The 25,497-nt window shown below is 40.2% G+C and overlaps 1 protein-coding gene across 1 annotated transcript; it reads right to left on the reverse strand.

Moving 5' to 3' along the window:
* Window positions 1-21,455: 21,455 nt before the first annotated feature.
* six2a (SIX homeobox 2a) lies at window positions 21,456-25,306 on the reverse strand. The gene is made up of 2 exons (XM_044372902.1): window positions 24,227-25,306; window positions 21,456-22,694 (listed from the first exon to the last, which is right to left on the reverse strand). The coding sequence occupies exons 1-2, from the start codon at window positions 24,784-24,786 to the stop codon at window positions 22,382-22,384; spliced, it is 873 nt and encodes a 290-aa protein (XP_044228837.1). The 5' UTR covers window positions 24,787-25,306; the 3' UTR covers window positions 21,456-22,381.
* Window positions 25,307-25,497: the final 191 nt, after the last annotated feature.

The following is a 25,497-nucleotide window of genomic DNA, read 5'->3' on the forward strand; positions in this document are numbered from 1 at the left end:
AACTGAAGTGCTGTAGGCGTTTTTGTTGTTGCTTTTGGTTGGTTTTTCCGGGGGGGGAGGGAGGCGGGAGGCGGGAGGTGGGGGGGTTAATGACATATGTCACACATTTATGCAAAAAAAAGAAAAAAAATATGAAAAGTGGAATAGCTTATTACTACATTTTTGCCCCCTCCTATCCTCTCTGCCGCCCCAGGGTCGCTCAAAGCGCTTATTTACATGAGTCTATCCAATGTTTCTTTCTTGCGTGGTTATTATGTTAATGTACCATACATTTCTTAATCAAATACAGTATTCAATTTGCTATACCTCTTTGCATGATGTCTGTCTCTCCATCCGATTACGGATAAGGACATTGATAAGTGGCTAAACACATGTTCATATTGGGTCATTATTGGATTGTGGGAGCATTAATGCTCATCACTGGCTTATGCAAGCCCGGACCAGGTTATGCAGTCAGGGGGTTGAACTCACCTAAAATCTGCTTGGTTTTTTATCTCCGGAACATAGTTGACCCGGGTTTTTAAAGCTATTTCTCATGTAAGAGTGCTGTGTGTTTTAAAGAAAAAAACGTAAATGAATGCTATAATATAATTACAAGTGTTAAACTTAAGATTTATTTCCCTGAAAATGTCTTACTTTTCTTATTTTTTCATTACACCACTGGTTCTAACTTATGCCATGTAGGTAAAATCGCCCTATATGTCTGCTTCTGTACATATACTAGGCCTACACAAATTCTGGCAAATGTCAACGCCATGCAGCACTTAAAAATGTGAGTGCTATTTCCCCTTTTGTTTACCGTTGCTAGTGAATACAGAAATTAAGTAAACGCGCCATTAAATGGGCTAATCACGATGGGACTCCTCCCCTGTCCCAATCTCCCATTGTGGCCCGCTGAAAAGAGCTTTTCTTCCTCGGACGAGAACCATTTCCCCCTCCAAAAAAAAGGCTTTCTCTCCTGCAGTCCCTTTCCATCTAAATCCCCAACCAATTATGCCGCAGACTAGGGCAGATTTGCTATAGGACACTGTTGCAGGAACTATAGTTTTGGTGGAAACACTTGCGCAAAGATTTCTTCTTCCTAGAAGCAGAGCTTGGGGATCTCCCCATGTAAATAAACGGCGCTTTATAAACTGCAGGCAACTCCTGTAATAAGCGTCGACTCACTGTGAGTGTTGCAGTCGTGTGTTAAGCGACAGAAAGTAGGAGAGATGCTGCTGTTTGGCTCAGTGAGACCGCAGGACTTTTAGAGAAAGTGGAGACTGGCATAAAAGCCACGCCAGCGACATCAGTTCTCCCACCATGGCAGATTTCTCCCTGACCTTAGATTAGAAGAGACTGCAATGAAACAAAGTTTACTGTGCATGTTTCCAACAAGTGTAACATGGGTGTTTTAGGACTACTGTGCTGTCAGTGATTAACAGGATGTTTGGATATTTTTCCAGGATGGTGTGTGCATAGTCTGAAAGCGTAGATACAAAATATTATTGGCGGTGTTTGTGTGTTTGCATGCATGCGCACGCAAAAGAGGCCGAGAGCAGGTGTGTAGTTGTTAGAATAGAGGTCAGGAAAACGTTTTTCTTACAAAAAAAGTGCCTAATTAGACTAGTTTCATATGTTAATCTAATGGCTATAAGTTATTGACACAGGCGGCTGTGCGCTCGGGCGTGAGAAAGTAAAATAAAAATAAAAAACTAACAATCATAGATAAAATAAACATAAAATAGTTCAACTTAAATTTAGTTAATTATGATTTAAATGTTGTATTGTGGTGTTAAAATATGAGATGCGGGTTGACAAAAGTTGAACTTGTTGTAAGCTGTAAACTTTTTGGATAGATACGTTGATACTTTTGGTAGATCTGACTTTGGATTATGTTGTTTTGTTTTGGGTTTTTATTTTTTTTTCTGCACAAATGTTCAGTCTCCACTGGATGACATGTGCGCATAACCCATCTGCATGCATAAGTCTCCCTCAGCCGGATACCAATCAAAACACAAAAACAAGTGAGTCAAAAGCTTCAGCCATACGACTCAATAGGCCTGTGATCCTGAAATAACCGAGGCCATAATGCAGACAAACGCAAAGCTCAGCTCCCTGCCTGCCTGGCTGAAACAAACCATCTCCCGCCGCACTCATTGGCAGTCGATTCCAGATGAAGAAAATCTGTATCATATTTTAAACCCATTCCGGGTCTTAAATCGGCCTGCTAGAGGCAGATAGGCCGTATCAAGAGCACCGAGGGGCCATGGCACCGCCGCACCACCAGACCCTTATCATACACCCCCCACCTCTCCATTTACGCACTCCACAAGTTTTATTGGCTGCGACAAGTCCCGGCTATGATTGAGATTAAATTAATCGTAAACTGAAGAGCATTTTTATCGGCAAAGGAGGACACGAGGATTAGGGCTATATCTGAAAGATGGAGCCACAGATAGGGACTCATGAATACAAAACAAGCGATGAATGAGCTTCATTTTGCTCAACGTTGCGTTCATTAAACCCACGGGCTCTGGAAACCGTGTAAATATGCAGATATAAACTTAACTTACTTGAGTAAAAAGATGAAAATAAAACAAAATAAGTCATGTTTGTGTGAAATAATGTGTAAAAAAAAAAAAAGAAAGCTAAAGATGCAAACTTTGTAGAAGGCTTTTAAAATTTAAAAGCAGGAAAAATACTGTTAATGGATTTCTTTAAATATACCAGCAAACTCTGCGTTAAAGGAATTCGACAATAGGATGTCAAAGAGATCAGGGAGAAACTAAAAGTCAATATTAATTAAATATCATAGTGATTTTCCATTAGGGCATGTTTGACCATGTAAATGAGACCCGTGTAAACAGGTACTTTATTGTCCTCGCTGTAAACATATGTAGGCCAGAGTGGCAGTAGTAAAAAGTGCTGGAAGTGTGAGTCTATCTGTTGCTGGCTGGGGTCATTAACAGTGGGGGAGCTCTTGTTCGTGATCTGTCAACTCAAATATGGATCACAAGACAAAGGAACTTAGCGAGGAGTAATCTCTGTGTGTGATACTTACATGAGAGTAAACGAGAATGTGAGACAAGTGCGGCAACAATGGAGACTCGCATGTTTTTCTCTTTTACGCTCCCTAAAGTTGTTTTGCATTTATCTGTGCAAGTGCGTCTGTCAAACAACATTCGCATCAACAACGAGCTGAACAACAACATAAAGACGATTAGTTTTTTTTTTTTTTTTATATGGCTTCCAGATTTGAAGTCAAAGTGATTTAAAGTGTCTTTAAGGGGAGAAAAACACGTGTGAGTGCTCTTCTGAAAAATACAACTGATTTATGTTTGGATTGATGGCTGTTTGCTTCACGATGATCCGCTTAGAGGTCACAGTTTACCTTTCCCTCCACTTCCAACCACAACATCGTGTAGTCTATTGCAAAGTTAATGCAGACACTGTCAATCCAACTATAGGGAACAAGAGGAAGGAGGGGGGACTATTAGGCTGAAGTCTGGCGGTGAGAAATACTTGCCCTGCCCTGTTTTTTCTCGGATTTCACCGGTTAACTGAACACAACTTTCCTATTGGTGTGTATTCATGCAGCACCCAAAGAGCACCAGTTTCCCTGTAACCTCACCAGCGCGGCTGTCAGTGCAGGAATGAGCGGGGCCCTTTTTGGACTAAACTTTCTGCTCTCACTCTCTCTTTTCTTCAATAGGTAAGACGCAGGGCTGCAGCATTCCTCTTGACTGAGTGGTAATTTATACTAAGTTAGATGACCATGACCTGTCATTATTTTAGACGGAGAGCTGCTGTTCTCTCTTCCTGGGTTATTATGAGAAATATTAACAGCAAATAGGCGTCCTTGTAAAGGCCAAAACAAGCGAGTGTGCATTATATTTTCACTTCACCATCAACCAACTATCCAGCAACACATTTAAGAGGAATTACAGCAAATAGATACAGCTTTTTACACGATTTTAACGATGGAGATAAAAGAGGAACATTTTTCTACACAATAAATTCAGTTTGAATGATATGAAAAAAAAAGAAGCTATATGGTGGTAATGATGTGTTTGACTGGGTCAAGTCAGACCGTTTTATAATTCGGCGTGGTTGCTAGCAGGTAAACGTAGTGAGAGTTTTGACATTTTGACTTTTGGTGTAATTTCGATTATGTGTGTCCGTTCCTGAGGTGCGCAAATTGTGCGTGTTTTTACCAATGCCGCGCGCCATGCACCTGCTGCTTGTTGTCAACTGATCAACCCCCCCCCCCCCTCACCCCCCAATCCCGTCACACACACACACATACACACACCCTCTCTCTTTCACACACCCACGCACACACTCTCTCTAAGACCAAGGCAGCGTTTGAAAATATTCTTCTATTAAATTGTAATTTGGAGGTCACACAAGGCAGAGAGCAATGATACAGGATCAGTGGTGTAAGCTTTCATTATATGGAGGCTACCGTACAGGCAGATTGGATCATACTCTCTCTGTCATAGTCAGGTTGGGAGGTGTGTGTGTGTGTGTGTGTGTGTGTGTGTGTGTGTGTGTGTGTGTGTGTGTGTGTGTGTGTGTGTGTGTGTGGAGGGGGGAGGGAGGGTGGGTCAAGAAATACTTCAGTCTAATGCTTATTAGTGTGGACTGCTATTGCACAAGCCTCATCTTTTTAAAACAAGCATAACATGAAAGCAACCCAACTCTAGCTTACCCAAGCGAACATGACCACCCCCCCAAACCCCCCTCTCTTACACACACACACACACACGTGCACGCGTATAGCCTTGCACTCACAGCACATATGGAGGTTGTATATGTGTGTGTGGTGTGTGTGTGTGTGTGTGTGTGTGTGTGTGTTGGGGTGGGGGCGCTGGGTGCAGGCTGTGATCTCTCGCCTTGTGCACACCGAGTGGACAGAGGGCTGAGCAGCTTAAATAGAGCCCCAGCACCTGTGTTTTCTACCGCCGTTCTCAGGCCTTCTTAGCATGGCACGGCACTGTCCAGCATGGATATATATACCGAGTATCACGACACACACACACACACACGCACACACACACACGCACACACACCATACACACAATATGCCAGAAATAAAAAGGGAAGAATGAGTGAGTTTATTCTGAGCATTAAGCTTCACTAAATGATATTGTCTGTTTTCGCGCCTCACTCCTTTCTCAGTGTTTTGGTTAAAAGTTCTTATTAACCAAAATGAATCACCAACTTTTAACAGATTGTGTCTAATCAGAGTCAATCGATTTCACAAGGTTTTTACAAAATAATCAACACAGCGAGGGATCATATCTTAATATTATATGGGAGGTCATTTAAAAGAAACAGTGACTGCGTGAAACTGTCTCTGTCACTGTGATCCATATTTAAAAAATCAAATAATAATTAAAAAAAGCACTTACGCCTTTTCTTCACTTGTAGCCTACGCTGCAGCCTGATTGCGTCTCAAAGCATCTCTGCTCTCACTCATTCAAAAACAAAAAAAAAAAATCATTGAATACACGTTTATTAGCAAAAACCCCACTAAAGACAGACGCGGTGCTCCTCTCTGACTTGGTGCGCTTTGGTGACATGCCCCCCGTTACCCCCCCTTTTCCTTCCATGAATTGGAGATTGTTCCCTGGTTTGATGCTGAAGGCTATTGTATGTCAGCTGGAGCTCCTGCTTGCTCTGGTACTGAAAGTACCGGATGAACCTGGACACGGACACCCGGCTCCGCTGTGCGCAGACACTTCACACATACTTTCCCTCGTTTCTTTTAGATTTGGGATGATATCACGTGTCAGTTCTGCCCATTTTGGCGGAAATGAGACTCCAGGTCATCAACGTAAATCGGCCTAATGACCCCCAAAGGCCTTTTTTACATCAAATAGTGTACATATATAAAAAACAAAGTAGAAGGATGGATGGACTGTACATCTCTAAAAAATCAAGTCAAAACAAAATTTGACATCTGTCGTTGTCGCACTCCCAATTCAACACATCAGGAAGGCTCATTTAAAAGCAAAATTGAATTTGTGCTTTTATAAAATGCCTGTTTAAGTCAAAGATTTTATTTCAAAATAAACCACCCCAGACTGCTGTGATATTATGTTTTGGGTATTTCAAAACACCAGAGAAAAAAAAATCATCATATGTTCAAGATATCATATTTTGATAAAAGTAGGATATTTAGTGTATATGTGAAAAATTACAAATAAAATTGTCAGAATCTTTATCTGAACTTCTTCTGTGTGGATGAATAAAACGGTAGATTTCCTTTTTTTCAGTACAAATCAGGGATCTCAACTCACACACGGGCCCAGATGCACTGACTCTCTAATTCTAACATATGTATTGCACCATGACGGTTTAGCATATATCACAGTGATATGTGGCCTAATATGTGACAAAGAGCCTCAGCCCAAAGCTTGCCTGATGACACGCCTCCTTTTTGTGCAAAAGGTCGGGAATTGACTGAGGCCTGGTTGCCCTTATCAATTTAACCTCCATTTACAACGCGATAGGAGATGCCAGCCTCCCCGAGCTCACAAACAGCCCCGACCAGGGGGAAGTCCACACTGTGAGGGGACAACAGCGGGCCAAGCAGATGCAAAGCCGGCCAGACTCAAGGCCGAACGGAGCAGAGAGCCAAACGTGTTCCTTGACTGCCATCTAGAGGAAGATTCTTGAACAAAAAAACCCAAAGCATACCTACTGGTCTTTTCAAACTGCTATTTCAATATTAAGTGCCTCTGAAAAGAAAGAGGACCAACACTCAATATGTCTCTCTCTCCTAGTAAACCAGTTCAAAAGTTCAACACTCAGAAGAAATGGAAACATTCCTTGTGTATTTTTGCATTACTATACACACATTTCGCCAAATTTCCTGACACATACGGTGTCTTTGGACATTCCTGAGTTTGAATACTGTTTGAATGTTCAACATGAGTTTGTACTGCTGGGCCAATAATGTTTTCACCACTCCGTACTGAAAATGGTTTTACCTCTAGTGACAGCACTATCTGGCAGTGATCTACAGCATAAAGGCAAACCGCCATGCCTCCAGCACCTCCAAGCTGGGATTTCACATTTTGCTGTTAAATCCTCCTTGTGCTCTAGTTAATGTCAATGCAGGCACGAACATACATATACAGGCTTGCACCACAGGGACAAGTGCAGACCAGTGAAGTCATACTGCCCACACAGATACACATACTGTACTATACACACTGTACAGGGCGCGTTCATTAAAGTTTCATTGCATGAAAGTCAAATGATGTTGGAACACTGAACCGGCTCCTCCATTTAGTGCTAGATCAAGGATTCAGACGCCAGAGAGTGTAATGGAACCCCCGATCCCTGGTTAATTTTTCAAAACTGATACCCAGAGTTTTACTGAGGCCGTCAAGGAGCCAAGTGACTGACTGGTGTGTGTGTGTGTGTGTGTGAGAGAGAAAGCTGGCGGAGCTGCTGCTGGTGTGTGTGTGTGTGTGTGTGTGTGTGTGTGTGTGTGTAGGGGTGGGGGGGGGCATAATGGTGTCCGCTGGTGCGCGGCCTTTTAGAGTTTAACTCCCCTATTGTGGAGAGCGGGGGCAGGGGGAGGACGAGGACAGAGAGCAGGCAACAGCAAAGGTTTCGCTGTAAATGGACAGTAAAATGCTTACGGCAACGAGGCCTGACTCCACCATTAAACCATAGCAGGAGGAGAAGGGAACGCCATAAGCAATAACTTTTTTTTTCATTTTTCATTTCCCCACTTTGTAGGCTACCCACTCAAATGTCCTGAAACGGTTCCAGCCTGATTTCAGGTTCACGTGAGTGTATAAGCAACCTTTATGAGGGGTCACTAGAGTTGATTTACAGTTCCACTGCTCAGATCCACTCAAGACTCATTGGCTGATGCAGTCAAGAGGTAAAAGAAAATGCACTTTGAGAGAAAATTACTGGAATTGTGTCTCTTAAATTAATTTTAAAAACGCATACATGGTATAAATCAAAGGGCCAACAGAATGTTAATTGCAAGATGAATAAAATAAATTGGATATACATGAACACATGCAAACAAACATGCAGTACATATTCTGTGGTAACATCTGGAGAACATACCTGCATACTGTACAAGAAGCCAAATTATAGTCTCCTCATTTTCCAGTTGTCCACCTCCCTCCTCACATATTCAGCTCAACTTATCTGCTCTTGAATGGAGATCAACCATCTGGAAAAAAGGGAGAAAGTTTATGAAATTCCTGTTTCAAATTCACCGTTTGCAATTCATTGTCTATGAGAGCATCTTCTTAAGAGGTGCATGTAAGATGTAGGCTACCTCGCTGGTTAATAACCGGCACAGGGCTCTGGAGGCCCTCAGCAGAAGCTGGCTGTTTTGTCCGACCACTTTTTCTATTTTTAATAGGTTCCTGTACATGAGTCGGTAGTGGAGCATCTTTAAAGCACCTCTTTAAAAACGGCCTCTGTCCCGAGGTGGCCTCCAAAACACATGCATTATTGAAGCATGCACCGGCCCTGTCCTCCGCACTCCCTCCACTCAGTCCAGTTCAGCAAGCAGCAGCAGCAGCTGCACAGCTCCCATAAGAGTCGGGCGAGGAGGAAGAAAACACGGCCCCGCGTGTTCAGAGCTCAGAGACCTGATGTATGACTGTGGAGGTGGATGAAAAGAGGAGCAGTTATTGGTCAAAACATCAAATATCCTTCACAAGTTCACATTGTAGCTAAAGGTCAGATATTTTTGTTCGACTCAAGAATGTTGTGAACTCACATAAAGCTCATCAGTGATGTGACCCATTGAGATAAAGATAATACAATTACACAGAAACATCAGCTGGACTAAAAGGAAACATGATATATCAAAATAACATTCCTCATACAGATGTTACACAAAGTATTTGAACAATAGTAGAAAAAGATTTTTAAAATATCTTATTACTTTTAAGCCAGCAACATACAACACTGAATATTACTTAATCTATTTTTTTTTAAACATATTGTAAGGGATATTAAGTATAATTTGAATAAATAAATAAATGAATAGCTTTTTTTAGTTTCAACAATATGCTGTTGTTTTGTTTTTAATCCATCTTTGAGTTTTTGTCAGTATCATCTCAGTTCCTCTCTTTACACACACACACACACACACACACACACACAAACACACACACACACTATCAAAATTGAAAGTGAGCCGTCAGAGAGAATTGAGGGAGGGCAAAGGGAGAGGTTGAGAGCTGTGTAAATGGTCAATTGGCTTAACTCAGTGGTGTCTGTTCTTGGTGTGACGATGTCAGCGGGCAATGTGCAAATGTGCACTCTTTTGATTTCCCTGATGTAATCCTCTCCAGCATACTGGTAGCCTATAAAGCCCCAGGGAGGAGAGATGAGTGAGACGCTGGATAGTGTTTGTTCTGGGATTAAGATACCACACTTCCTCGCATTTATTCATTCAAATGTCACATGCATGCACGCAGAGCAGAGTGCAAACACTGTATGTATGTGTATGAATGCACACACAGGAACATATTATCTTTCACACATGCACAAAACCGTCCTGTTACTACATTTCTGTGTTTGTAGTTGTACAGTATTTAGTGGTCTCATTATGTTACACTGCCATCTAGTGATCTGTAATAACTCACATCCATCAGGGGGAAAACAGGTTTTCAGCAGAGTGCAAACACATACTTAAATGATCACTTGAACTCATTCATGTCATTGCTGATTAGCACAAAGGATTATTTGACTGGAGACAGCTCTCACTCACTCCTTTTCAGCGTGGAAACATCTGTACAAGTTGAGTAGCACTCAACCTCTAATTACTCTTGGGATACACTGTCTTGTTTTTTTAAGACAAGAAGAAATGTATTAAAATGTTTGAATTGAAATATGCAACACAGGTATGTCACCAGTTTCTGCTTTTTCAGAATGTGGTGGAAGATAAACTTTTAGGGAATTAAGGTTTTCAAAGGGATAGATTTATGCTAAAATTAAATGCAACCATGAAAATGTCTTATTATGAGTCTGTTATGAGCATGTATCACTATAGCTTAAGTGTTTCTAGTAGTTTGGATTTGATAATCACAGCACGATTGCCACTGACTTCCTGCACTATTAGAATCAGCTGGTAATAAAACTGCAGCTCAAAGGTGGTGACTGTCATTGACATTGGTGGCTGGGATTATGTTATCATATGGTAATATTATATCACATGATACCACTTTTTCCTATCCCTGATAGGGCTTTAAATACACCTGTGAGAGTGGAACAGAAAGCCTGTTATAACTGTAGCATCATAGAGTTAATATAACACCACTATCACCATGACAACCTTGGTTATCCGCTCTCTCTTATAAGTTGATACCTCATAATATCCCTCTCCACTCACAAATACCAGCAATGTGCCCATTAGAGGCATAGTGATAAAAACAGTGTAATAAATAAATATCCTTATGCATATTTTATATATTTTTTGCATGTATTGTGATGGAGAAACACACCTGACATCATCACCACCATCATCACATTCATTATGTAATTTTAAACATGAAATTCAGGAAATATACAAGACAGATTTACAGCCTTAAATTATCACTTGAAATGATTTTCAGCTCGGCCTTGAAGTGAACACAAACCTCACAATATTCAAAAGAAATGTCTGACTTTATCCACAAGGGGTCATCATGAGCTCAATATTGAAATTCTGATTATATTCATGAAATAAGATGAAAATAAAACTGAAGGAGAAACAGGACAAGAGAGTGATGGCATGTGACATGAAGAATGCATTACATAGAAAACTATTCACTGTATAGCTTTACATTCACTCTTAAGTCTTCCCTGTTGTCTATACAAGCCTCTAATGGCATTCTTGGCTTCCAGATCTGTTCCTGTAGTTACATGTGTGTGTGTCAAGTCAAGTGTACAACAAATTACAAATGGTGTATACAGAAGCTTTAAGGTCACTGACACATATCCTCCCCTCTATGCCTACCTCTCATTGTGAAGTGAAATTATACCTGTGGCATGTTTTCTGCATTTCTCACTACAAAATTGCTTTGGCTGAAACCCAGGAGCGTTTGAAGTGCAGCGGAGAAGCTAATCAAGCAGCAAGTGAATGGCAACAAAGCAAAAGAGACTTCAAGCAGCTGCCACAACAAGACAAACACAAGAAGAGGAAGAAGAGTACACAGCTTGGAAACCAGTCTAGTGTAAGTTATCAGGAAGGAGACGACAGAGGAGGGAGGAGGAACAGAGAGACAGAGAAGGCTGTGTTCCTTTTTTTTTGTCCAATTTTCATGGTGACTTGACTTGAGTATGAAAACACACATTGACCGAGCATGTTGATTTGAAAGACATTCATGACTATTGTATTGGCATTTTATCCACCTGTAAAAATTTTGCTGCTATCATGAGACAGCATCCCCTTGCCTTTTCATCTCACTGAACATGTAAACTTTAAGTACTGCGGGAAGATCCTGGTTGCTGTCGGCAGCAACAAGATACACCTGAGATGAGTATATCTGCAGGTGAGCCGACTTCTCTTTATTCTGCCTCCCACAGGAGTCAGTCTGCACATAGGAATGTTACCTAAGTCAGCTTTCGTTAACAAACAAGAATTACAAGGTGCTCTGTCTGTGTTTTGGCTCAAGAATAACTCTGAAATCATGTACTCTTTTTCAATATATGATTTTTTTCCCTCTACTGTTTATATATGGCTGTTGTCTGGAAACTCTGCTTAAAGGAGTTAGCGCCAACATTTTTTTAACTGACATGGATAATTCTCATTCATCAACAGAAAAAAAGAGTGTAAATGAGTAAGAGTTATCATCATCTGTTGTCTCTGATCTGTTGTCCCATTCCCAGATGTTAAAAGGGCAACCTTAAAGTAGAATAAAAATTATATATTGTAAAATTAATGGTATACAACATTATTAATTCACACAAAGTACACAAACAGTACAATCAATCAAACAATGACACAATACAATATAGAATAGTTACATACTAAGTAAGTTAAGGGGAAAAATGTGCCCAAGTGCCAACATTTGATAAAACGAACTTAAACTTGTATCATAACTTGTAAAATTGTAATTTCTTAAAACAGTTCTCCTTTTCATAGCTTGTGAATCTTTAGTTGGAGTGAAGACAATAACTATTCAGTTTTCACTTCACATTTTAGCTGACCGTAGCATGTTGTATTTAAATAAATAACATGCAGTGTAATAATTAACCATAATTTCTGTCAACAAACAGTAATTATATTACTATTACTAAATATTATTAGAAATAATAGCATTTACAACATGCAGGCTAGCAACATGAATATTAAACATTCATCACTGTCTAACTATACCTGTAATAGTTTCATGAGTGTGAACCTTAAAAGGTTAAGTAGACTTTCACCCCACTTCATTTAAATGTATTTATTGTTGGTTTAATGCCTTTTTAATCCTGTTGTTGTGTTTGTCATTTTATTTCAGTTGCAGTTTTCTATGTTTTAGGCTTAATGTTTGTTTGTTACACTTATGTGAAGACAGGAGACAACTCTCAAAGGTTGAATGGATGAATAAATGAATTCACTTGTCTTTATAATTAGCTCCTTTTATCTCTCTGTATAAATCTGATGACCAAGGAGTGTCAATGTTGTGTCTTTTAACAGCCCATATAATAAAGTCTTTTTGTAGTTTCACTTCATACACAGTGACTTGGCCTTTTTTTTGTCTTGCCACCACACTTCCTACTTTTTGTGCTCTCTTATGTGTTTATCTGCCTGCTTCACTGCGGTGCACCTGCTGGAGTATTAGAGCCAAGCTGTGCTACCTTTCGTGTTTTGTATACATCACTGTCATCAGGGTCTTGTTCTCTTCTTCACACACATGCAGTTACACTTTCCATTCACTGGGTGGAAGCAGTGTTCAGCTTAAACAGGGTTCTCAACATTTTCAGTTCTCTCACTCAGAGTTTTGCTGCTTTCCCTTAAATTGTGGAGAAAACTAAATAGTTACCTTTCATCACGTCTGTGCTGAGGTTTTATTACTCTTTAAACAAAACTACACAGTACTAAGTGGAGTGAATGCAGTGTGTGTGTGTGTGTGTGTGTGTGTGTGTGTGTGTGTGTGTGTGTGTGTGAGAGAGAGAGAGTGAGTGGTGGGGTGGGGTTTCATCTATGGCTCAGGTCACTGTGTGTTTATTGGTGTCACAGGATCAGTTCATGTTTATCATGCTGACACATTCATTTATACTTACCTAATCTTCACCTTGTCTTCCTCTCCTCCTCCATTTACATGTTGGTTGCTACGGTTACCTCTGGTGTAAAGAATACATGCTAGAGGCTACAAACTGGCATGCCTTATTACTTCATTAAAATCTGACTTACTTTTGTGGTTATTTTTACAGAATTGCAGGACATAGAGGCATGATTATCTCTCATTTCAACCCTCCAAACACACAATTTGTATTAAACTCAGTGGCTCCACTGACATTTGATCCCAGCTGTAATTGGCAAATCCTACTCTACATATCACATACTGTATCATTTATTGTAGCATACAATGTACCTTGTATGCAAAGTTTGTCTTAACAGTATTGAAAAGCAGTAAGACCTCTTTTATTTATCTGAACAGTGTCAACATTAAAGTGTGCACACGCACATTTACTGTGTGCTGAGTCAACAGTCTGGCAGGATGAACCCTTATGTTTAACTGGAAACAGACAAACCTGCACTGTACACATGCAGACAGACAGGCATAGTGTGCACAATCAACACTAATACTGATTGATCAAAATTAGAAGGAAGTTCCCTTCATCCGCTCCTGTGCTGGAACAGACAAGTCCAGAAAAGTTGCGTAACCTTTAATCCCTTAAAGCAACAAATAGTTGTTAAATTAACTTATGTAATGGTGCATGAGGTTCAAGGTTCAAGACACAACTTATTTCTGTATATCAGATTATTCAATTCAGCTGACCTGGGGCAATGTAAAAGAATACAATTACAACATATAAACGTACAACTTTAAAAATTGGACATAGACTATGAAAGATTGCCAAATTCAGTAATGACTGAAATATTTTCATACTGTCTTTGTGTTTATAAAATGCAGAGTTTCAGCAAAGTTATGAGGTCGGATGTCACATGAATATAGATGAAATACAATAACTTTGCAAAAAGAAAAAGTCAGTTATGTCGAGATTGCTTTCGGTGCAAATTGTTTTTTATCCTTTCATTCGTCTTGAACTAAACTACCAGATGGAACAAACCATCTATTGATGACTAGACCTTTCTCAGGACCTGCTGACACACTGTGAGACTTCCTTACTAACATACTGGCATCACACCTTTCTTAAATTTCAGTGCGCAATGACATAAACAAAAGAAGGAAAAAAACTGATGAGCAGCAGAGAAATGTGCTGCTGAGCCTAATCAGTCAAAAGTTAACAGCAGATTATAGAATAAAACTGTATGAAAAGTACTGTTACTGTAATAAAACTATTAGTGGTTTAAATGCAGCTGTGCCTGCTCGTATTATCACATCTTTGACCCTTTCTCTCTCTCATTTCCTTCGGCTCATCAAAGCAAAAACCCAAACTATAAAAGGAAGCTCAACTGTACTGTGAGGTTTTAGAGATTCAGAGAAATATCTCCTCTACCATAGACAGAGGAGCTCTCCGTCCAATTAATAGAGTTTTATTAGTATTTAGGTTTATAATATCACAGCTGATTGTGCAGAATCTGAAATATGTTGTCATAATAACAACAACAGCATTAAGTAGATTAAATGAACGAATGACCAGAAAAACAACCATTAAAAAAAACAAGTAAAAATAAAAAAGCTCGACAGATTGCTTCGTTTACATTTGTTATTGTAATATCAGATGACATATACTAACAATAATGAAAAGAGGGAGTAAAGTGATGGATCGACTAGTTTTACAACAATTTATCTGGGTGACACTCTGTACTGCTAGTTGATATAACATCAAGTAAAAGGCTAGATAGGCTGAACATAAAAAACAGCGCACTATGAAAATCTTGTGCATGATTTAACCTGCCCTTTGGCGTTCGCAGTGAACACCCAGTGAAAGCATAAAGAATGGTGTAGTTAATCTTTACACTGGACAGATTTAATGGAACGGTGTCAAGTGACAATAGCTGGAAAAGCCATCGGAGTGAACCTAATGCGATCAGAGTACCCCGTGTCTGTCTCCCATCTAGGAATTTACAGTAGGCTATAGGGGGAAAAGCCCAGGTGAGCCTTTCGTAACCCTTAGTGCGCGCGCGCACACACACACACACACGCATGAACGCACACTTTAGCCACCTAAAACATCTATCTGGTTTTTGCTGTTGCATATATTTTCAAATTAAATGTTTGAATCCGCAGAAGTTAAACGTGGTAACTTTCACTTTTACTGAACTCTTCATTTGTTGATATGTCTCCCCTGGTCTCGGGTCTCTGGAGTGGGCTGCAGGGATGGAAGTCAGGACTCGGTCTGCCAGGTGACCTTTCACTCGAGCAAAGGGCGCCCGCAGTGTGCTCATGTGTGTGCGAGAGTGTGTGTTTTGTAACTGTACGCGTCCAGCACACAGGGAGTGCATTAATGCTGGTACTCCCCTGGCCATCTCTCTCTCTCTCTTTTTTGACCGTAACTCTACACCGTGCACCCCCCTCCTCCTCCTCCTCCTCCTCCTCCTCCTCCTCACTCCCCCCAAACCCCCTACTGTTTTATCCTGTTTTATGGGACACACCTGATACAGCAAAAATGCATAATGGCGGAGGAAAGGATGAAATCAATGTGTTCATCAATAAACTGTGTTTGACCTCAAACTGCTGTAAAATAAAAAAGGAGCTGAAAAAAAAATTAAATTACTGAAACAAACAAACAAACAAAAAATCTTAAATTATGTTACACATGCTTGTGCTCTGAATGTGAAATGTTTTCTAAAGATTGCAAAGAGTTTTTGCAGTGGTGCCAGACTACCATTTGGTCAGTTGTTATTTTTTATTTGCAGTATAATTCACAATATGATTAATGCCATTGATTCGATATAGGCTAATCAAATAATTTAAAGGCATAAGCTGCATTTTTGGATGGTATATATTCACACACAGTATATATAATCAAAGAGTTTTAAGTTTTTTGTTTTTCTCAGCTGATCACAATTGAAAATATAGATCAATTTAATGTATTTACAAATATTACTTGCGTAAACAACAATAAACAGCTTTAGAAAATATGAATATTTGTAATTTTGTCACAGTGCTGCTTGATTCATTACTACAAACACCTGTCGATGAATTTTGGAGTATCAACAGTTTCCCATACTGTGTTTTACATTTTGTCAACTATACTATTTGATTTTATTCTTCTGTCTGTTTGAGTTTTCTTCATCGTTCTTGGCTACATGCAGGATATGCATCCATGCTGATTTATGTCAAGACACCTGCAAGGACTGGCCCTGTGCAGCCTGTCAGCTGGACTGTATCAGCCAAAAAACTGACTGTCTGATTTTTTTTAACCATTTTCAGTTATATATGAATCCACATCATATGTTGCTGCAGCCCAAAACTCCCTCAGCTCAGCAGGCATTTCCCATCATATACTGAGGACTTATTTCATTCAGGCATCAGGATAAAGCTATTTTAAATTATTTTCATAAGCTGAGTAAGTAACATTTTTAAAAAAAAGTTTTTTTTACTTGGATTATGTTTAATACTAAAAATTGCTGGTGTATTTTGGTGAAATTGTCTAAACTCGAAGGTAATTTTTGTGGATTTTGGTATATAAAGCAAGAGGTTTACTGCCCAGCTTCTCCTCTTCCTCCTGGCAATGTCATTGCAGCTCTTGCGAACATTATCCAGTCATGGTTCTTAGATTATTAAAGAGGAATTTCAGTTTTAAGACATGTTATTCCCATTGCAGAGGACAGTTTCATCTGTGTTGATGAATAGTCTACTGTGACCTACAACAAGACCAGAAGGAAGCGTGTGTCTTGCTCACTAACTTTTAACTGAAGCTGATGTACAGTTTAGTTCAGATCCGGTGAAAGAATATGATAAACACATATGGATCAAATGGAGTGGTGACAGTCTGCTGTACTTGGACTCATTTATCTAAGGAAGAATTCAGACCTGACTATATAATTATGTTGTATTTTTTTTATATATATAAACGCTCGGGGTTTCATTTAAACACGTGACAGTTTAAATTGACACACCTTTTAGTGTTGCAGTGGAAGCCTGCAGTGAAAAATGAGCATGTAATGATAGTGATGGTGCATTCGGTTGACATTTCCCTCTTTCGTCTGACTCAAACAGTTTCTACTTTGCAGCTGCAGTACAATATATCAGTAATGTAAATCCCAGCTGTCTTACTCACTTGTTAGTAAAGCCGCCAACCTCTCTAAGCAACAAGTGGCATGAATCGTTTATTTATTCCCCCTCTTTTGTTTCAGAAATATTTGGTGAGTTCTGCACTACCATCCTAATACCCACTCAACCTATGACTGGATGTAGTACAAATTCCTGGGAACCAAAGTTCTGTTTGGTGCCCATTTGTCTATAAGGGTCACCTTAACACCATTGGATGTCATTTTAAAATTGGTACAGTAGTTTGACAAACTGTCCATGACCCAGAGGAGCTAGGTTTAAGCCTCTCTGCTCTTCTGAAGTGTCCTCGAGCAAGATAGTGTGAATCCACTCCAGTACTGAGGCTGCTGCTATAAAGGTTTGACCTCTGACCTCCCTGAAGGGGGGCTAAGTGAAAAGAGAATTTCTCCACTGGGACCAATAATGTGTCACATTATAACTATCATCACTGCAGCTGACATTTCTGCAGAGGACTGCCACCATCACGTCCTTGTATCTGTTTCTTGTTGCTATTTATGCATTAAATGTGCTGACAATGCCGAAAACATTTGCTTTTCTTAGTAGGCAAAAAAAACCTTTTAGAGATACAAAGTTTTCACCCAACAACAGTGATCCAGTATGTGATCTGTCACTAATTATTGTGTGTCACCTAAAGATGTGATTGTCTTTCCAGTAGTTGAACTGCTTTATCAGTATTCCCAGCAGTTTGTCCACAGGGAAGAAGTAGCTTAATCTATAATAGGATATCAATTAAAATCATGAATGAGCACAGAAAGCCTGCTGTCCACTGGCCTCTGATATATGAAGAGCAGGTACTCAGAGGAATGAGGATTGTGTTTTCTTCTTTGAAATAAAAGGTTTATGTAAAATTGAATCCTTCACTCATTCAAAAATCGAGCATCATATAGTTTCATTTATAAAGTTGGAAAATTTTGCCCTTTTTGAATTATTGCATCTTTTTCATACCTGAGAAACTCTGACAGAATAATCTGCATGCAAAAAAATATGACATAATTATCATTAATTTTGTAAAGCCTTCACGTGGCTATACGGTTTTTTAACCTCTAAACGCTATTTTTGATTATTATTTTCTCTATTAATGAGCAAACGACACTCGGATCTACACCTGTCAAGTCTTAATAATTGCCGGAAGAAAAATCACTATGAGAACACAAAAAAATGAAATTCTTTAACAACTATTTTTTGAAATGAAATTAAAATTCATTTCAATTTTATCTGACTAGCCGGACTCAGTTTATGTCTTTGGTTGCTATTTTATATCACAAAAATAATGACGCTAATTTAATTAATAAAATACAAAAGCTTAGAGAATCAAAATACATGAAAAAATAGCTGCCGATCAACAAAATCAACTGGTACAAATGAATTCAGTGTAAACCAACTAAAGCTGCAGCAGCCAGACTGATTCAATGCCGTGTGCTGTTTAATACGAAATTTTTAAAGTGATACGGCAATTAAATAGCAACCAGGACTCTGTTATTTATAGGGTGAAAAACTCCTGCGTGTGGATTATTTGAGATATATGAGATTGATTAGATATTGTGATGATGCGATTAAAATAAAAACTCTGCCAGTTTGTTCAAATCTGGCCTATCAGTCAGGGAACAAAAACAGATCTCGGGTCAGAACTGAACTCTTACAAAGCGTTTGCATCTATAAAAGTGCACGGATAAGATCTTTACGGGGCCAGGACCGAACATTCTCTCTTGATTGTTTCATGATTTTTGACCGGAGGCACAGTGGCATTAACTGTTCTACAAGATTATTTGCCCAAAGTTGTTGAACACTTCACGTTTAATCTCCGCAACATCCTCACCCCGTGGTGGAGTGACAGGCGATTATACAGCCTGCAGATGAATTTGTGCGAGAAACCAAGACAAGTTCACACCTGTCTAACTGTTTATCCTGAGTCCTCTGCTGCTTTTGGAGGGGGCCATTATTCCTATAAGCCTGCTTGGCAGAATCAAAATCAGCGTTTATAACCGGAGCGCCTTGTTAGGCCTTTTCTTCAATGCTGGCGGATTTTCCTAACATCCTCTGCCCAAAAAACGTTTAATAGCCTCCCCTCCCCTTCCCGGGCACACATGGCGCACTCACGATGCCAGTTCAAGTTCACATTTCAAACCTTATGGGAAACGAGAGAGCGAAAGTACCAGGAGGCGAAAATCACAGCTCTTTGTGGGGTTACAGAGTTGGTTTGGTGAGAGACCAACTATTCCGTGTTATGTCTCCTCACAAGCCGCTATTACAGGCTTGTTTTGAGTAGACCCATATGCACTGAAGTCCTCGTTAATTATAACTTGTGGTGTTTGAGCTGCATTTGTAATTGACCTTCATGCGCCAGAAGCTGTAACCAACAAGGTGCGACTGATCCTTCGCATTTACAGACAAGAGGGAGTCAGTCCACACACTCTTTGTGTACTTTTCGTATTTACACACCCATTAGAGCTGCCGGATAATTTATTACGGGACTATAATACTCCTTTGCTGTTTCACAAATAAAAAGAAAATAGCTGTCCAACCATGAACCTGACAGCCAAACGCAAATATGCAGTTTGTAATGTGCTGACATGAAGCTTTGAAGGCATCATTATTGTGGATTATATTGTGTAATTTTGCATATTTGCTATTTTAACAATCTGATCATACCACCAGCTGTGAGATGAAGGGGCTAATACCATAATAAACTGCAGAAAGATAAATATGGCCCCAAAATACACAGTTATGATTGCGATAATAAGTCAAAGAAAATACCATAAAGTGCACAGAGCGCGCACACATGAACCTGCAGCCTGAAAGAGGGGAAAGTGTTGCAGCAACTAATAAAAGTATGAAAGGCAGAGGAGAAGTTTGGGGTTTATTCTACGAAGAGCTCGGGCAGCAGGCTAAGGAGGGGGAGGCTGAAGGTGCTGCACGGCTGAAGCTGTTCAAACAAAGTGTCTTCTTTCAACGCCCGTTTCCAGTTCTGTGTTTTTTTTCTCCGCCAAACACTACGGCGCTTTTGTTCTCCTCAGCCGAGCGCGGAAAGATAAGGTGTCATCACTTGAACATCAATGGATAAATTTCGCCCAGCTTTAATGGCCACATGCCACATGCTTCGCTCTCTTGACTTGTGTTGTTTTTGCAAAGTAGATATTTTTCTTTTTTGTCTCTCCTGTTGTCATTTTAACACCGGGAAAGATGACTTAGGTGAACTTTGACCTTCAGTCGATGAGCATGATTAAGGGCAACGCGAGCAAAATTTCACAAAAGCGTTTTTTCTATTTAGAAACTCTCTGCTTCAATAAACCAATTTGCATTAATTTGTCACTACTGAACTTGCATTATATTCCTTAAATTAAAAACATCAGCTTACTCTTCCCTCCCAAATTTCCAGACTTTTCGCCTGATTTCTATTAAACTGAAAAAGCCACCGATATAAGCCAAGAACTGACTTGAGGGGAATGGAGGGAAACAGATAGTTTTCCCCCTTTAACGACTTCCCTTGCAGCATTTATGATTAGATGGCAGATAATCCCGGGATATCGACCCGTGCACGCCGACACACACACACACACACACATAAAGGACAATATCCTCTTTCTTGGAGCAGCCATTAAGGCTAAGAGCTCTTGATTTTAGGTAATGCTATCTGATTATACATTTCCCCAACGTTATTAAGGAACTGGTGGTTCAGCGCACATTCAAAAGGCCAGAGTAAATAGTGAAGTATGGATCTGAACCAGCTTTGCCTCAACTGACCGTCTGTATACAGAGTTATGGGCTGTGACTATAATAAATGTGCATTTGCGCGCTCAAAGTGAGATTAGAGAAAATATAATTAGACCAAGACATTAAAACTCATTCATTAAAAGTGAAAAGAAATAATTAGAAAATGAGCACTGCAGTTGTTCTAGAACATTTCTAGTGTCAGAATATTTGCTTAGTCAGGGTATATTTTAAGAGTCACCCAGCTTGAATGGTTTAAAAATAGAGAATGAGGCGACCCGCAGGAGACAAACTATCATATAAACAGACTGGTCTGCTGTCAAGAATGTCAAGAATCATACAACGGGAAGAATCAAAGAAATCCTCAATTTTGAATCCATGTATTTCTTTTCTTTTATTGTAAAGGGTATATGAAACTATAGGTGAATCGTTCTTATGTTTCATCATGTATCGCACAGTTTACATGCAGTCTCTCTCCAAATGAAAATGCAAATAATGATAATAATATCAAGAGATTAAGATATTTCATCTTATCACGGCTCTTATAAGACACTTGAGAATATTATACCCCATCATAATCCACCCCACACCCTCCCACCAAAAAAAAAAAAAAAAAAAAAAAAAAAAAAAAAAAAAAAAGCTTATGGCTCTCTTGGAAAACCCTTTGTAAACAAAAACGCGATGGGGTACCTTTAACTCGGTGCCTAGAGAGTCTGTTAATATATCTAAACCCCTAAAATAACAACGGTAATAGTAACAAGAATTAAGACATTTTATTGTTATTGTTTTCAACAATATAACATGTTACGTTATTACATTCCGGTAAAATACTTTTTTTTTTTTTTTACCTAAAACGACCTAGGTCCGCCTCACCTTTTGTCCACTGCAAAAAAGTCTTGTAATGTCAAATCTATTAATTTTTTGAATTATATTCTCCTAAAATGAATTAAAGAGAAAATATGCCAATGGAATGAGATTTTTTTTTAAAACCAGTTTTAAATATATTTTGTGAATTTATAAGTGCTCTGCCTTCATGTCTTGTTTCTAGAAAGTCCTGAAACAAGCATAATTTGAGGATAACAGTATTGCGCCCACTGTCAGATTTTTCCCCAAAAGACTTTTTAAGGTTTAATATGAGACCAAATTATTTGATGTGGTGGCTGTTTTCGCAGTGGTCCAGTCTGTCTGTTTTGCACCTGGCCGCAAGTGCTCAATCTCACGCCTCCAAGTGAATTACTTTTCCAAAAAAGACGGTGCTCTGTTCCCCTTCTGTGCCTTTTTTCTTTTCTTTTCTTTTTCTTTTAAGAGCCGAGGTCCACCAGATTAGAAGACATAGGGTTCAGTATGGTGTCATGGTGCAATGAGTGGTGATGGTGCACCGAGTCTGCACCGCTGGGTACCGGGATGGCGCTGGGTCCTGGCGGGGGCGCGAGGCCGTGCAGGGACTGTAAACCGGCGTTTGAGCCAAGGAGCAGAGCCGGGCTCGGAGACGTGTGATCCGGTGTCCCAGAGGGCGTTTTGTCGTCGTCCGAGCTGCCCAATAGAGTTTTATTTCCATTCATGGAAGAAGTCAATGGGTTGTGACTATTGCTGTTGGAGTTCTCGTTGTTTTCTCTGCGTACAGAAAAGAAAATTACATCAGTCAGACAAACTATTGCACCATGTTAGTACAGCAGAGAAAATATGTCAGAAATGAAGTTGTGACAAATCTTTAAAACTAGCTACGGTCACGAGTACACATGAAGTAAGGGGACAAATATGCAAAACGAACATTTCTAATATTTAAAAATGTCTAAATCATGGTTGAAAAACCCCCAACAGAATCATTCTTACAAGAGGCGCGCGCGCACACACACACATACACACACATACACACACACACACACACTCACATCGTCCACGCTACTGTATGTACTCGGATATTAATTGGGTTACGCTATATTAACAATATCCACAATGAGCATCATTAACGTATGAACGCTTAGTCCAATGATTTATTAATGCACCAATCAGTAAGGCACTCATGCGCACGGGTGCTAAGACGCAAACAATTAGTAAGTCATTAAAATAATTAGAGGCCAGTTCACTACAGTGCAAAGAGTTAAATGGCTGTAGTGGTGAACAGTGACTGAAGGCAATAAATCTATTTGACTACTGAATCTGCGCTGAAGATCTTACTAACAAATCAATTCAACCAGAGAATAGACGCTTATGAAAGCGGGCGAGCTCTCGGCCTTTGATACATTTGAATAAATGACAGAGCTAATTATTGATTAACATGTGCCTGTTGCGTATATCTGTTAGCAGTGGTGAGTGAGGCTTTTCTCAGTGGGAAGACATGATTTACGTGCAGCTTTCAGCCCGAATTAGTGGCCAGAGGGTGAAAGAAGACACCAACCCGGCGAACACCTGACTAAAACACGTCTTCCAAACCTCTCTGCGCGCCTGCCTGCCTGCCTGTGTAATTCCCAAACTTTGAACTGTAGTCTACAAACGACTCCTAATGAAATGTCAACCAGGCTGATATGGAGGCTACACACTCTGCCACATCAATTACACCGCAAAACAACTTTTAAACATGTTCTGAGATGTTTTCTACAGAGATGTTAACTCCAGGGTCTGGAGGGTTAAAAAATAGTTTTTTTGATCCTAATGTGAAAGTTAAAATTCATGTTATAATAGGTGTGATTACTTAAACATAAAAGTAGAGTAAATGCAACTTTTATAACCTTGTAATTAACCTGACAACAAGCCTTTAATTTTGTGTCTTTCAACTTTTACGCGCGGCCTGCACAATTATCACAAACAACAGTACGGGACGTGAGTTTACTAAGCCTGAAAGTATGAAAAAGTTCTTGCAACTTATACCATTTATCACCAAAAGACAGAGCTAAGTAGAGAGAACTGGAGAAATTAGTTAAGGACTGACACTGTATTAATATTTGGTCAGTGGAATAAATTCCCAGATGTAGGTCAGCAAATTAAGTTACACAGGCGCACAGATGGAACACGTTGTTTTTGACTCCACAACATTTGTAGTTTAAATATGACTTGTGTCTATTTTTGATTTGTGTATAATGATGAGAAAAGTTCAAGTTTGGCCTAATCTGAGATCTGTGTTAAGTGCCTTTAATCTTTACTCCTACCTTTCTTTTGCCTCCGCCGCTCGGTCTCGCTGCCGTCGGTTTTTGAACCAGTTGCTGACCTGCGTGGTGGTGAGTCCCGTGGCCTCGGCCAGCTCTCTTTTCTCCCGCGGGGATGGGTAAGGGTTGTGGGTATACCACTCCCGGAGGACGCTCCTACTCTTCTCCTTGAAGCAGTAGCTTGTCTCTTCACCGTCCCAGATAGAACGGGGCAGGGGGAACTTTCTCCGGACGCGGTACTTCCCCACGGCGCCGAGCGGGCGGCCTCTCAGCTTCTCCGCCTCGATGTAGTGCGCTTTGAGCCACAGCTGCTGAAGCTTCGGGTGGTTGTGCGGCGAAAACTGGTGGCTCTCCAGGATTTTGTAGAGCTCTCGGAAGTTCCCCCGATGGAAGGCGACCACGGCTTTCGCTTTGAGGACGCTCTCATTTTTGTGGAGGTGTTCGCACGCCGGGAGCGACCAGAGGAAGCGCCCCAGCCGCTCGATGTTCCCCCCTTGTTGAAGGACTTCGCAGACACACGCCACTTGTTCCTGCGTAAAACCAAACGTCGGAAGCATGGACATGGCGACAACGTAAACCAATACAGATTATATTGTGCCTTACTTCCACGTCTCCCCTCTCAGTCTCACATGAAATCAAAACGCATTAAGTCCATAAGCGACAAAAGGTCCCCAAAAGAGCAGCGTAAAACTTAAAGCTGCCCAAAGTAAGGTAATATCCAACTGCGTATTGTGAAATAAACTCAAGTCCATTCAGCCATGCAAAACCCCAGGCGACAATTCCTCATAAAGTTGGTGAGAAAGAGAGAAAGTTGCTACTCCTTCCACCGTCCTCCTCCACCTTTTCTATGCCGTTTCAACATAACCTACTCCCGGAGACCGGGCTCGCTGGCTCGTTTTAATAATATTATTGTAAGCTGGCAAGACAAGCGATTATATGAACTCTGATTGGTCGGTTATCTGACCCGGGGATGGTGAGGATAAGACAATAGCCTTAGTCAAATTATTTGCCATGGTTACGCTGTCACTCAAAGTAACCTGATATGCTTTGAGGTGGCTCCCTAGCAAAGTCAATCCGATTGTTCCCTTCACGACCATCCCGCCTACCAATAGAAATACTGCTCAGATTTTTTCTTCTAAAACAGTTTTTTTTCTTCCCCCTTCACTTTGACAGACACCTCGGGCAGCCAAAGAGCGCAGAGCTGGGGGAGTGTGAGGGAGAGGAGAGGTGCGTTGATCCCATAGCTGGAGGAAGGATGGCGCCAGAGCGCACAG

This window comes from Thunnus albacares, chromosome 14 (assembly GCF_914725855.1).
Source record: "Thunnus albacares chromosome 14, fThuAlb1.1, whole genome shotgun sequence".
Taxonomy (NCBI): domain Eukaryota; kingdom Metazoa; phylum Chordata; class Actinopteri; order Scombriformes; family Scombridae; genus Thunnus; species Thunnus albacares.